This window comes from Aplysia californica, unplaced genomic scaffold (assembly GCF_000002075.1).
Source record: "Aplysia californica isolate F4 #8 unplaced genomic scaffold, AplCal3.0 scaffold00018, whole genome shotgun sequence".
Lineage (NCBI taxonomy): Eukaryota > Metazoa > Mollusca > Gastropoda > Aplysiida > Aplysiidae > Aplysia > Aplysia californica.
In genome coordinates, this window is record NW_004797288.1 from 974,255 (window position 1) to 989,902 (window position 15,648).

At 40.5% G+C, this 15,648-nt stretch overlaps 1 protein-coding gene across 1 annotated transcript in view; it reads left to right on the plus strand.

Annotated features, from left to right (window-relative positions):
• Positions 1-5,990: 5,990 nt before the first annotated feature.
• LOC101849105 (bifunctional polynucleotide phosphatase/kinase) overlaps positions 5,991-15,648 on the plus strand; it is a 31,306-nt gene continuing 21,648 nt past the window's right edge. Inside the window, exons 1-4 of the mRNA XM_005090495.3 lie at positions 5,991-6,262; positions 10,673-10,813; positions 11,847-12,589; positions 12,996-13,075. Of these exons, the coding sequence (XP_005090552.1) occupies positions 6,106-6,262; positions 10,673-10,813; positions 11,847-12,589; positions 12,996-13,075 (1,121 nt within the window). The 5' untranslated portion in view covers positions 5,991-6,105. The remainder of the gene's footprint in view (positions 6,263-10,672; positions 10,814-11,846; positions 12,590-12,995; positions 13,076-15,648) is intronic.

The following is a 15,648-nucleotide window of genomic DNA, read 5'->3' on the forward strand; positions in this document are numbered from 1 at the left end:
TTGTTTTTGTGGGAGGGGGGTTGTTTGTATGTTTTTCTTTTTTGGTAAGTGCTTTACGGTTCTCACGACTACAAGGCTCATATGAGCGCTCGGGACATATTAAAATGTTCAGCTTGGTGGGAATTAATTTTGAACTTTACCAAGGTGGCGGCCGCAGCATACTCTTATAGATTTTAGGACCACCAAGAGATCTTTAACATGCGCAGCTTGCACACGGGACCTCCGGGATTTTTCCCCCCATGTCTGAAAAGGTCAGGTGTAAGATCTTACCTACCTTAATAGCATCAGAGGTGTGGCTGAAAGATAACAGTAAGAATGAGCCAAGGAGTAGCTGTAGGAAAGCAGCAGAAAGAGTCAGGAGCTCAGATGAGGGGACGGGGGGGGGAGGGGGGGGGGGGGGAAGAAGGTGGAGACGAAAGCAGATCGCAGAACATGATTAGAGAGCAGGAAAGGTGGATAATTTTTGTTTTGTTCATTGGTTCAACACCTTTAATACGTCCTTTTGAAAACACATTTCTGTGTGAATATTCCTTGAACATTTTGATCAAAGGCACAAGAAATGTAAATTTGCAGTTTCCAAGGACACGTACGTACTGCCGCTTTGGAAGTCACCAAACTTTGACTTCCGGTTGTTGTTTTTTCGAATTTTCTCCCTGAAACTAGATGACCCCCACCTTCTTCAATCGTAAATATATTGATTTTTTTTTTTTTTAATTAAAAGCAAAACAAGGGAACCGGCATTATGAGTGCACCAATAACTCAGTATGCCCAAAAATTTACGAGCGCCTGATTCCACCGCGTTGTGACACATATGCAACCGTAATCTGACAGAAGAACGACACAAAAGACATTCACTGTGGCTGCTAATCACACGTGTAGATAAAAAACTGGATGAAAGTATAGATACCTCCCCTTCTCCAGATATATATGTTATAGTGTCTACCTGAAAACATGCGATTTTGGGTTTGCAAAGTGACGAATTGTGTTCTAAATTTTTCGTCCTTGAGTGTTGATCCATTTGCTTTCAGCGTGACCGCCTCTTTGGTAGTGTAAATTAAACGTTATAAATCACAGTTTCCCGTCTCACTCCTCGTCACATCTAATCAGTTTCTAGAATGACAATATAACAAAAGCCAGTGCCCATCCTTGAACTATCGATCTTTTTTTCTATCCTTCTGGGAACAACGAGCTAATAGGGAATTACCATCCATCTGAGCGACCATGCTGGGATAATGGCCTGAGCCTATAAGTACTTTGGTCCGGGCGTTATACCCAGAGCACACTGCCTAAAGGATTCAATCGAACTGAATCGAGGCCAGGGAGATTTTCTTCCCTGGAGGAGCAAACGCTACCACTTTGTCACAATACGACAGATTCAGCTTGCGGACTTGAAAAATGAACATGTTTGATCTGAAGGTCTCAGTCGAATTTTGTGGAATATTCGGTCGAATTGTGTAATGGTAGCTTCTGCACTTTTTCCCGATCTATGAAGAAAAATCGCTGACTGGCCCAGCTCAATCAAATAAATTCAACTGACAGTGTGCACTCGGTATCAAGGCCCTTTTGGCATGATGATGTCACTGAAAACCAGACACCGACCAGAAGCCTGTATTGTTGGAGGACGAATCTGAACCTGATCTTATGTGAAAAGGCACAGCGAACAGTCACCAGTGGACTGACTCATGAAATCAGTTTCAGCGGATATACATGTAGAATAAATGTCCTGTCACTGGAGTTACAGATGGCAAAAGTGGAAGACAAAGATAAAAAATAATTCACTTAGAGAACTGGAACAAACAAGGAATGGAAAATACCAGTGGCGTTTTGTAAGGTGGGGCTTGCAGCTCAAGCCCAAGCTAGTTTTTCCTTCACCAAAAAGTTACTTCTCTGGCCAAAATCAAAACACAATATTTTTTTAAGAAAAATAATAAAAGGGACAAAACATGTCAATGCGTTCCGATCAAAAGCGAAACTTCACAAACACCCTAGAAAATTTTTTGAAGCATACCAACTCGAAAAGTGATCTGATTGCTCCGGATGCCAAGCGCTCCTTCCAGGTGCAAAAATATGTTAATTTTATTGGTTTGTCCCTGTAAACCCCGGCGCTTAATTTAGTTCCTACAGACTGAATATCATTGGGGTCTTGACCTCACATGGCTCAAGGTCGAGAGAAAGCAACTGATGTTTCTTTTTGGCTCGGGGGCTAAAGCCGCACTGTGTCACCTGATTAGACATCAAGGTTGCACACCCTCGCGCCTAGCTCAAAGCCAAGGCGTAGACTGAGCACCCCCCCCCCCTTTTCTTTTTTTTCTTCTTCTTTTTTTCTCCTTTTTTTTCTTTTTTTTTCCTTTTTGTTTTCTTCGGCTCTCCTCTCCACTTGCTCTTTAGTTAAGCCGTTTTACTAAGCTTATGATTATATCATTGGGCTAAGATGTGCACACTGGCGTGAAATTTTGAGTTTGTTAACATTTAGTGATCTCTTGCGTGTGTACTGTGTTCACTCGAGTTCTGTGTGTGAAGATTAGACAAACAATGTAGCAAGCGCCGCTGTATTGTATTAGTGAGTTGGGGTAATTTAAAATCAGAATCTAATATCTGTTCTTCAATGCAGCAATGTATCGTGTAGAATACTTCTTGGAAATCAGCATTAGTTCCTTATCACGTGGAGCTAAATTTCTCTTTACTATTTCGTCATGCTGAGAAGAGAACCAGACTCTATTGTGAAGACTGCCTTCCACTGGACACGTCGCAAAAGGGGCAGACCCAAAGTGACCTGGAGACGCACAGTAGAATCTGAAATGAAGTCCTGGAATCATTCGTGGGGAACGCCGACCAAGATGGCCCAAAACAGACAGAGCTGGAGATCTTTGTTGCTGCCCTAACGTAATGGGTAGTAATTACAGTATTAATTAATTATATTTCGTCATGCTTTCAATTGAGCCCGTCTGTTCGCTTTGTGTAGGCCTACCGTCTACCAAAAAATAGTAAACTGTCAAAAATTGAAAGTGTGGTACCGGTACCTTTTATAAGGATTTCTTTCTTTCAAGTAGTAGGCTATGGTTAGCCCCTTTACGTACTGCTTGGCCCGTGACTGTCTTGCGAGCCTTCTAGTTTGCCATTGAAACATGTTCCTGCGCTCCATAAATCTCGGTGTTTACCAGAAAAAAATTCTTTACTATAGATTTTTTTTTAAATAGATATATATATATGCCTATTGGGGAAAATATTTTGGACACAATTCACCACATTTGCCGTTCACTCCAATATCTCCCTAAGTAACGGATACAACGTTTTGTTTATACCCCACTAACTAGGCTACCTGAATTACGTACCTGTAGGCCTATATTATTTTAACTTTTTTTATTATCGCCCTCCACTCCCCTTCCATCCAGCTCATCCCAATCCTCTGCTTCCATCCTGTAAGTCCTACTTTATTGGATGTGGCACTGCTGCTGCTACTGTGCCCTTTAGAGTTTGAAAGTTTTAGGAACGTAGTTTCAAGAATGTAGGCCTAGTAAAACATTGATAAGAAACACGACTGTTCATGGAGTAAAGCATTAATTTTTGTTATTACAAGACAGTCTCAGAGACGGTATTTTATAAACAGCTAATCTGCTTTTCACGTACTGATCTTATCGAGAGACATTTTGATAAGTTACTCTTTTTATGAGAATTTGCTTTAGCCTACTGATTTGAGGGGTGGGTAGGAAGGAGGAGCTTAGGGGGTGGGGGTCCGCACCTAGGTCGAGTGCTTGAAGGGAAAAAATAAAAGAGAGTCTGAGAACGTGGAGGGTGAGGCAACGTTTTACAAACACAAGCTTGTCGTTTACTTTTTTTTTTGTAGGTGAGACAGAGTTGGTAGGATGTCGATATGAGAGTGAGACGGAAAACGACGACATAATGAAACTTCTGCAATCCAAAGAACTTTTATGCCTGTTTACTTTTTGAGTGCGGTAAAAAAAATTCGTGGCGCAACGTATCATTGTCATAAAATTATATTTCCACAATTATTGAACATAAAGTCTCCAGCTTTTGCACTATGATTAATATTGTATCAATGCGTCTAAACAGGTCAATATGTTTGTAAACACCTGTTATCTGTGTAGGCCTACTAGAAAACTGCTTACTAAATACTAATTTAAATAATACCAGTAAGTGGTTTCCATAGATTTTTTAATGTTTACAACTGGGACAATAACCGCTTATAAAAGCAATTCCGTAATTTTTATAAGTGAGATCGAGTTCTGAAACGCAGGGGTGCGTATTTACTCTGAAACCTCATGTTCCGTTACTCAAATCACGGGTCTCGCTGTGAAGGGGTTTAAAAAGTATGCAAAACAAATTAATAATAGTTATCATTTAACTGCTAATTATTGCTTGATTATTGAAAATTTGCCCCTTTCTCTGTTTGAAGCAGATCTAGTATTTGCAATTCATTGTGGGTTTACAAAACGAAAAATCATGCACCCTGTTACGGTAGAGTTCATTCATCGTTAGTAGAGCAGAGAAAATGGCACAAAAACTTCTCTTCAGTTGCCCATGCTCATAATCTCCTCTGGGGCATACCGCGTCCGCTCAGTACGTTGGCATCATGCTGACCTACCGTTCAAATGACCGTTGTTCGGATCCTCAAAGAGCTCAGTTTGTTTGCTTGTTTGTTTGTTTGTTTGTTTGTTTGTTTGTTTGTTTTCCTCCGCCCGCAGTTGTAGTAACAGATGTGTGTGTTTAGTTGGAAATCCTGCTCCTCTCGTCAACTTAAATTTAGCTTTAATTAATTTTTTTTTACAACAAACCAGAGACTGCTGCATTTATTAGCTGAGACAACGTGTTATATTTCATTGTAATGATGTAATATTTAAAATAAACAATCCGTTTGCTACTTGCGAATAAGTGTAGGCTATAATTAGATTATGGATAGACTTGCGGTGCCTTGTAAAACATTTTTTTTAAATAAAATGGAGGCAGGCTTTTCGACATGAGCTGTCCTAGTGCGGAATTCCTTATGCCTACTGATGTCCAAACTTGGTTGCGTTTAAATCTGGTTTATGACACATTTATTTAAATCCCATTTTACAAACTAGTTTTAATCTCATCTTAATAGCTATAAGCCTATAGTGTGATCAGAGCCACAATGTTATATCCTGTTGTATGGTTTGAATGAAATGCTGGTTTCAATCTTATTTAGGCTAATCGTGCGGTTCTAGAGGGTCGAGTGGCCGGGAGCTATAAAAGTTACCTTTATCATCATTATTATTATTATTGTTATTGTTATTGTTAGGTAGTAGTAGTAGTAGTAGTAGTAGTAGTAGTAGTAGTAGTAGTAGTAGTAGTAGTAGTAGTAGTAGTAGTAGTAGCAGTAGCAGTAGCAGTAGTAGTAGTAGTAGTAGCAGTAGCAGTAGCAGCAGCAGCAGCAGCAGCAGCAGCAGCAGCAGCAGCAGCAGCAGTAGTAGTAGCAGCAGCAGCAGCAGCAGCAGCAGCAGCAGTAGCAGTAGTAGTAGTAGTAGTAGTAGTAGTAGTAGTAGTAGTAGTAGTAGTAGGAGGAGGAGGAGGAGGAGGAGGAGGAGGAGGAGGAGGAGGAGGAGGAGGAGTAGGAGTAGGAGTAGGAGTAGGAGTAGGAGTAGTAGTAGATCTATTATTATTATTATTATTATTATTATTATTATTATTATTATTATTATTAACTTGTTGCATGATGGCTTTCTCCACGGAAATAGATCAAAAGGAAACAGGTTATGAAATTGAAAATTAATTAAATACCAAAAAATGCATTCACCTGTCCTTGACACAACATGTCGTTCCCTTTGTTCCTCGTTATCTTTTTGAGAAAGTTGGACGTACTATTTTGTACGCTGCGTTGCAATAGCAGAGAGCACTTCTACGTGGATATTTATTTGCGTCAGTCTCCCGGTGTGTTTTTGTTTGTTGGTTTGTTTTCAGCCACGAGAGGGAATCCTCTAGGTAGATCAACCTGGGCAAAGCTGAAAAAATCTGGATACCGGGAAAAAATCTCGAAAACGAAAGTACCTTCAATTTCAACCAACTCTATTCTATGTTGCTGCTAGCTGATCCACGTTTCAGTTTCAGGCATGCTGTCTTGATCTACTAATGTTAAAAGCGTTCCGAAGTATGTCGACCTCCAGATGTTTTCTGGTTTGTTTGCAGAAAAGTCATGAAGACGTTTTGCTGCCAGACGGAGTGCCAGTATCAATCGGCCGAACCCCGGTTACCAAAATAACAGATCCACGCTGTTCGCGTCAGCAAGGTTTGTTGTTGGTCTTTTACTACTGAACAGACTGAACTCTCCAAGAGTAAGAGAAGACTAGATCTAGATCTAGATCATAATGGGGTCTCTCAAACTCAATAGCCCCACTGCGCAGCTTTGAACTGAATGCATGGTTTTGGTGTATTTTCCCCTTTTCCTTGTTGGCCACCTCTATTCTCACCCGGAGTGAGTGAGAATAATCTAGATCTAGTGCAGGAGAGTCTTGTGGCTATTCTCACCCGGTGCGTGCGCGTTCACCAAATTTTGCGTTCACCCTAAACCACATAATTCTATACTGTGATAACAGAAAAATTGTAGAATTCTGTGCCGTGAACAAACATTCCATTACAACCGTAGCCTACTAAAAGCGTACAATTTTGTCTGTGGGCAGTGGAGAGAGAAAGAGAGAGAGGAGTAGCGCGAGAATATCCGGGCAAAACAAAATGGCGACCCGCGTAGTTCGGCTCGATTCGAAAAGTTAAATAGCCGTAGCATCTTTGTAGACAACCAAATTAATTTACTTTTGTGTTTTAACATCATTTTTTAACTTTGTTTTGGTCAATTTGATCGTCCACACCGATAGAAAGTATTCTGAAAGAGACAGAGAGAGAGAGAAGAGGGGAGGAGTTGATCTTGCGAGAACTTCCGGGCGGGTGAGAATAGCCTTTTCCTTACAAAAACCATCCTATCCCCTCTCCCCTTTCAAAAGAAAAAAACCCAAACATTTTAATGAGCCCTAGGACCTACGCCGGAAGGACTTCCGTAACGAGCGACCACCCCATCAAACACAATAAAGAAGAGGCCTACCCCTACCCCTACCCCTACCCCTAGACTAGACTACCCCTACCCCTAGCCCTAGCCCACATGCAATTAAACGTAGAAAGACGCAAACTATTTTTTGGTACGGCGCCCATCTTGTTTGACGTCACACCAGGATAGCCCTCCGATCACGTAACTAGATCTACATCTAAGTATAGCCAACTGAATGGCACCAAAGATGGAAGTGTCTATGTTATAACGCTTAATCTACAGCACGCTCTCGGAAGTTCTGATGGCCGAATAGACAGCGCGTCTGCGTTAGAAGTCATACAATGATTTTAGGAGCGGTTTGATTCCGGTCCCAGGCTTTTTTTTTTTTCTCTTTTCCTCCTCCCGACTGACCAATAGTCCCATAAATTTATAATTTGTAGAGCTGCTTTGAAGTTTGTTTTTGAATGTATATTAGTGATGAAGAATGCAGGAGGGGGGTAGATCTAGAGTATCTAGCCCAACCCACGACCACTTGTCATATTTTGCTTCTCAGCGGTCTCTGTCAGCAAAATAGGTCAGGCAATCCATTTTCAGGGCCGCTTCAGTGTGTCAACTTTCGGTTTATACTGTGATATCGTCAATCATTCCAAAACGTAATTCGCAGATTTCGCATTTTAACATAATGCTCTGCCCTTGGCGCGACCGCATGCCCTCAGCACGACCGCATTATACGGAATAGGGCGCTACCATACGCACACAGTTATGACAGGTGCAAAAAGTTGTTAGTACACCATTTAAAGGTTAGTAAAATCATTTCTTTATCAAATTATGATGAAAACAATCAAATTAATAACAGAGGGTACAAAGACAAGTGGTCGCGGGTTGGGCCAGCTACTCTAGTTTAGTAACTGAAGAAAACTTCTCTAAGAATGTTTCTGAAAAAGCCTTTCACTTCGAACTCGACTGCTGCACTAGCAGACGACTGACGTTCTCGGAAAAGGATTGACCAAAAGTGGAACTAGAAAAGAAAACTCTAATAAAACAGATTGCACATGAGCTGCACAGAAGGAAAAATTTGGAACTGGTCGCGCTCAGGGCATGGTCGCGCCAAGGGCAGGATAGTATAGTATGTGGCGTCCGTGGCCTAGTGGTTAGGCTCTCGGACTCGCAACCGTAAGGTCGTGGGTTCGAATCCCATCAAGGGCCCGACGTTGTGTCCTTGGGAAAGGCACTTTACACGAATTTTCCTCACTTCACCCAGGTGGGAATGGGTACCCGGCTATGCTATAGACAGCGAAAGATCTTGTCAGTTTGTTAGTGTTTGAGCGCTTAATCGGCTGCTTGCACTGTATGCTTCCCGGGAAGCTGAGAATGTTTCGGAGTGTTCTATGGTCTGCTGGGGTAATAATATAGTGTTAAGCGCATAGAGCCTGCTGCTGAGCGGGGATATGCGCTATACAAATGCTATCTATTATTATTATTAGATCTAGATCTAATCCTCCAGCGTCTACTTTACGGCAATTTTCGTACACTTCCATCTTTGGTGCCATGCGGTTGGCTATACTTTCTAGATGTAGTCACGTGATCGGAGGGGAATCCTGGTCTGACGTCAAACAAGATGGGCGCCGTACCTAAAAATTGTTTGCGTCTTTCTACGTTTAATCGCATGTCCCTAGCCCTCAATTGTGTTCTGTCTCACAGTGGTCGCTCGTTAGGTAAGTCCTCCCCCTACGACAGTCCTAAGCGAGCGACCACCTCCTGATGGGATTTCAAAAGTAAAAAAGTAAATGGTTTGTTATTTTCATTTTGATAGTCCTACGTATGACGGCCACCTGTCTTAATGGCCTCTTTTCGGTGCTTTTTCGGTAGTTTCCACCCCCCTTATTTGAGCCTTGATCTACATCGAGATCTCTATACGTTTGATGCGCGGCGAGCTAAGACATTAAACCTAACAACTGCAAAACATCAAATTATTATTATGGTAAAATTTAGGGAGGCATGCCCCCCTGAAACCCCCCACCATATTTTATTAGGTCTGGGGGGGGGGGGGGGGGGGGGGCAAGCCCCCCTGAAACCCCCCTACTCTTGAGGCCAAAACCGACGAACAATTGCGGCGTGGGAACTACCGAAAAAGCGCCCTCTTTTCTCCTCAACAATGTGTGGCCGTCTTACACAGGTTCGACTGTATTTTAGTTTCACTTTAAGTTTTTCAGGTTCTTCGGTTTCACAGAAATGGGCAATCTTCCAAATGTGCAGTATTATTCACATTTCATTTGCCGCATTCGGGTAATAAGGTGAAGGTAAGGGTTAGTATCGCCCCAGATATACACCTACCTTACACTTTTATTTCCTTTTAAAGTAATCTTTACTTTCACTCCCGCACACAGAGATGCAGTGCACTCCTTCAGGGGTCTAACTGCAGTAATTTTTGGCTGCAAATCACGCATATATATGGCCACTATAACTGTCGCAAATCAATTATTTTCAAGAAAGTTTCAAACCTAATTTTGCAAAACATCAGATTATGAGGAGCCCCCCCACCCCCTCTCCTCCCCCATGACTGGTGAAGAGCGCGGACGTTACTATTCAATTAGGCTTACTTAGTGTGATATTAAGTTCGAATAGAGAAACCATCTATTGTTTCAAAAACTATTTGTCTGCGATGAGTATAAAAGGCTATATTCGTGTAAAACTGGTAAAAGTGAACAAGTAAAGGGCTTTGAAAAACCTGAGCATCAGATGAAAGTGAAAGTAAAAGATACCCCTAAATCCTGCTAATATAATGAATAAAACTGGCCATCTGGAAGACTGCCAATTTCTGTGTTACTGAAGAAACTAACTGGAAGACTGCCAATTTCTGTGTTACTGAAGAAACTAAAACAAATCATTATCATCATACTGCCCTTACAAAGCACATCTGGAAGATCTTTTTTTTTTAAATACACCTTTATTGACTGCATCCTCTTGGTAGCTTTTGGCTAATGAACTGAATGTGTATCTAGAAAGTAAAAGAACATGCAGTACAGTGGATGCGTGGTTATCAAAAGTCTTGTTTGTAGACCCTAGATTGGGTTGTGGGCAGGGGGTGGCGAAGATGGGATAAATATTAATGTGAGGAACTCTCTTTTGAGCTAAACAATTTAATACAGTGTACACTGCCTATCGAATTCAGACGAATTGATCGGGGGCCAGCCAGATTTTCTCCATGGAGAGGCAAAAGGCTACCATTTTGGCACAATGTGGCTGATTTGACAGACACAGTTAATTTTGAAGGTCACAATCAAATTTATTAAAATTCTGCCAAAATTGTAGCTGTCACCCCACCAAAGAGCGAAAAATCTAGCTGGCCCTGACTAGATCAAATTTTAATTAATAAGATTAGCAGTGTGCACTTGGTACCAGAAGGATGTTTTGCATTCAGTTTATCATTTATAAATAAGTATCTTCTGGTATGTTAAGCCCTGTTTTCCACTTGTCTGTAAATCGCATTTTTGCTGTAACCAATCATGAGGACCTGTAACTGAGTGGTGACAATGTTGTAACCTCCTCTACCCTCTTTGTATGAGATGTGGTAAACATTACTGATGCTTTCAGCTGGAAAAGATTGCAGAAAGTTGTTAACCTCTGATGCTTTGTTATGTAATTTTGCTGTCTCCACAGTTGAACTGACAGCAGACTGTGCCAAGAGGAAAGTAAAAGTGAAACAGCTGGGAGCTAATTTGTCTGCTGTAGATGGTAATCCCATCGGCAAAGATAAAGAAATTGTAATAGGGTCTCGATCTACATTGTTCATTTTATCAGGTTTGTACTTACATAAATTCTAATACCTTGATACCTTTTTATTTTCTATTCCCCCCCCCCCCCCCCCCCCCAGGCAGTGCCATTGACTGGAGTGTCTTTAGGCCATTCCCAAAGGGGGGACATTTCTCGTTCAAGCATTGCAGAATTATTGTAAATGGGCTGACTCATGTCACACTCATAACTGTGCCTGGTCTATAACAGGGAACTGCTGCTTTTTCTTTCCTGATCCTTACTATTGTCCTTTTCCTCAATTTCTTTTGTATGTTTGTCACTCTCCTGTGGCCTGCTATTTCCGGGGTGCCTTGATAGTCGAAGCAGACTTTGTGCTGTTGAAGCTAGAGAGGTAAGCAGTCTAAGACTGATTCCCTGTAAAGACTTCTCTGTTGACCCTCACCCCTTGGCGCTCATATGACCTTATGCAGTTGCGAGCGCCGTCAAACCCTCTACTATATACTTTCTATTTCTTGTCATGTTTGATTGCCAATGTCCTGCACAAGTTGGAAAGAGGAGGGAATATTGTAAGCATAGATTCTTTTTTTTTTTCTTCACTTAATAAGCTTTCCTTTTTTAAACATTTTTATGCGCCTGCATAAATGCCTTAAGTGTATAGACTTGACCGGGGTATTTACAATAGATCATGAAAGTCAGTTTGTCTATTTTAAAAAATGGCATGTCCACCCATCGTTCAAAGTTGAGTCTCGGGTGGTCGGCGGGTGCTCTGATGTGTGGTTTGCTCCTTCTTTCCTATCATATATATCTATCGCCCGTATCTCTCCTTTTTTTTGTTTGTTTGTTACTCTCTTGTAACACCTCTAATCTTGGGCTCTGTGACCTTATCGTTTTGCTTCTAACGTTAAATTCTTACTTAACCTACAGTAGTAGTGCCCGGGAGGAGGGGGGGGGGCGTTTCAGACCTCCTCAACTACCTTGCTTAAAGAGGGCCTCTTTTTTAAAATAGTCTGGTAATCTGGGCTCAAGAGTGAAGTGATTATAGTGAAATCTGTCTGATATTTTTCTATTTTGTTTTGCACAGGTCAGTATCCACACAAAATTACTTTCAAGTCCGACTCTTTTTCCAAGGAAAACAAACCTAAGGAAACGTCTGAAGCAGAGACAAGTGATCCTGGTAAAGTCAATGAGAAAGATTGTGACAGAAAAGAAGATTCGAAGAAAAATAAATCGGACAGTAAAAAGGAAAACAAAAGTGATGCGGAGAAAAAGAGCACTGACAACGGAGTTGTTGATGAACGTGATAAGAAATTGTCTAAGAAACGACAGAGTGTTGATGCTGGAACTGAGCCTCAGTTGAAAAAACAAAGAACAAATGAGGACAGTTCTCATTCTGTAAAGAAATCAAAGAAAGAAGACCGTGAGAAGAAGAAAGCAGATAGTAATGGAGATGAACATCGGCCTAAGAAACAAAAAAGTGATATGGAAAGCTCTGGCTCCGTCAAGAAATCAAAGAAAGAGGACAATGATGAAACAAAGATTGATAGTGATGATGAAGAGCATGTTCAAGATGTTTCTGATAGATTACAACAAATGAAGCAAAGTGTAAAGGAAAAGAAGACAGCTCATTCCTCTGCTAGCAGCAAAGACTCAAAACCTAAAACATCAAGTAGAAGTAAAAGTTCTGATTCACAAAGTTCAACATGTGGTGACAAAAGATCCGACAACAGTTTTTTGAAGCCCCAAACACCTGTGTCTGAGAGCAAATGGTCATCACATGAGCATCTATATGTCTACACATCTAAAGGAGTCGTTCATCAAAGCAAGGTAAGTGTTGCTATTTGCAAAGAGTGATAGGGCTGCAATATTTATGCTGTTGTTTTATTGTACAACTGAAAAGTATGCATGGATACTGAGTCATGGTTGGAAGATTTCCTTTTGCTGTATCTGAAAGTTTTATATGAGTCATATTTTTATGACCAGTTTGTGAAGGACCATTTCAAGTCTATCTTAATTGTCTTGAATAATGCTGCAAGAGATAAATTTACTTCGATTGTTTGGGACAGGGCCTGCTTGAAAATGTCTTTCTTTGTCTTTATACTTCTATATTTTTGTCAAATTGTCTGTTCAGTGGTCAATTTAATGTTTCATTTTTCCATGGGGGTTTTTTCTGTGTCATATTCTCCTTTTTACCTTATTAGTTATTCCTTTTTTTTTTACTCATTCTTTTCAGATTGCAGGATTTGACATTGATGGTACAATCATTATTACCAAGTCTGGAAGGACCTTCCCTACTGATTCAAGTGATTGGCAGTAAGTAAAATAGACTGAATATCAAGAAGCTATTGGTTTTGCGGCACAGGAAAAAACGTCCTTTTCACTTGCTTTTGTTCTCTGCTTTGAGTTTTGTGGGCTTCAGACATGAGAATATGGTTGATACATGTTTTTCTTAAAATCTCTTTGTTACATCTGTCTGTCTGTGCTGTCGAGCGCGCTTGAGTGCTTGTTACTCACTAGCGGCACGCTGCTCAAACCGCTCGAGTAGTACTGTACCGTCAGTGCTCAGGCGAGAGCAGTGTTCCAACAATGTTTCTGTCTCCTCCAGACGAACAAACAGCTTTCATGGCAGTATTGTTTGTTTGTTGTTTTTTAACAATCATTCTTCCCTCCAGTGGGTGGTTGGCAGGTGCTCTGGTGTGGTTTGCTCCTTTTTTCCTATCAAACATCTATCGTCCTTATCTCTCCTTCTTCTTTTTTATGTTTGTTACCCTCTTGTAACACCTCTAATCTTCTGGCGCTCATATGACCTTATGCAGCAGTTGCGAGCGTCCTAAAACCTCTACTAAAACTAAAAACTTTCGTCCCTCCATGCCTCTCCTCCCCTCCTGTCATTTTGATGTTACATCACCATGCTGCATGTTTGTCTGTTGTTGCACAGTAAGGGGGTTTGGGCGAGGACGGTGGGGAAAGTCGCTTGGGTCGTTTATATTTTATTAAATGGAAGCCAATGATATCAAGGCTTATAGTGCTGAGAGTTACTCTAACCTTGGTTTTGTCAGTTAATTAGGTTACTTTTTTCATACTTTTCACCCATGCCGCAACACTTATCCCCATGGACCATGTTATGGGTGCTGCACATGCTATATCACACCGTCGCCGATCAGCGTTCCATGGGGAAAAGGGACGGCTTCTTACCGTCGCGTCCTTTTGAGGCATAGTGTTAAAGTTGTGTGATAGGCAGACGTATTTGTTCTAGATGTTTTTTAAAAACTCATTTTGTTCAAGTTAAGCATTGTTACCAGTGACAAAAAAAATAACCCGGGGTATTGACAATAGATCATCAAAGTTAGTTTGTCTATACTTATTTATATCGTTTTTTTAAATTAAAATTTTTTTTTTATCCCTTGCTCATTTATATGAGATTGACGCCATCTGATTAGTAGAAAAAAGTGCGTATGATAGTGTCCAATAGTGTATTTCGTGCATACTTAGTATAACAAGTAACTGTTACAGCAGATGGGGATTCCAGGATTATAGATGTAAGTCATTGATCTTAGAGCGGTGATGATTTAAAAAATAATGGTGGTGCTGAGTGATGATGTGGGATTGCGTTTAAGTAATGTTAGCGTTTGTCCTATCTATCTTCCTCTGCTTCAATGAATCACGAGGGATGTTATGCTTACATACTTAGGTTTAGCGGGACCTGAGGATTTTTCATTTTACTTATTTTTTTAAAGCTATTTCTGTCATAGCTAAGGGAGGGGTGAGGGGTTGTTATTATTTCTAGTAGGTTATACCCTAAACTGAGCATGATTTCTTCAGGGTTTTTAAAAAAAATTGATTGTAATTGAAGGATGCCTCTAAAGTGTTTAAAAGAGTGCAGGGCTCTGACTCTAATTGTTGGATGTTGTGGATATAATTTTTGCGGAAAATGATTGTTTTCTAGCCTAAGGTGTGACTACTCCGAGCATTGACATGACATGTGACAGCCCGAATGGAACTTATTTCAGAAATAATTGTTGTAGTGCTGATTTTGTGACCCTGGAGAGCCCTTTGAAAATGTTGAGTGTGACAAAAGTAGCATATTTCTAACAATTGTTTAAGCTGACAATAGGGTCCGGATAGATACTTATTTTTAAAAAAGCTTATAGGGAAAATGGCACCTAAAATTAATATTTCCATAAGATTGCTGTCATTGGCTGTAAAGATAGCTATTGCATTAAATCGAGTGAAGGAACGGTTAGCAGGTGCTCTGGTGTGGTATACCCATTCTGTGGTCTCTCCTCTTTCTTTACTTTGTATGTTACTCTCTAGTAACACATCTAATCTTCTGCACTTATGTGACCTGTTTGTGTGGCAAGTGCTGTGAAACTCTTACTAAAACTTAATAAAGATCAAGTAAATTCTGTTTCACACATACATGTTTTGTTCTTCATTCTAAAATACTGCTCCTCCTTTCCTATCAAACATCTATCGTCCTTATCATCGCTTCTTCTTTTTTATGTTTGTTACTCTCTTGTAACACCTCTAATCTTCTGGCTCTCATATGACCTTATGCTGTTGCAAGCGCCATAATACCTCTACTAAAACTAAAACTAAACTAACTAAAACTAAAATACAGTTCAATATTTACTTTATTTTAAAAAAGAATTTCAACCCTAACTGTCTTTGTATGATCATTTCTTAGTTGAAGGTTCAGCAACCTACTCCTTCTTTGCTGTCGCTTGTCGTATGATTTATTTGTTGGTATTGTCTGGTAAGAAGAATTGTTTTTTTTCTCTTTTGCAGTTTCTGGCACTGTAGCAAATAAAAAATTTTGACTTTCAGCATAATATTGTTTTCCTGGGTTGTTGGGTTTTTTTTTAAGATTGTTGTTGTACTTGTTT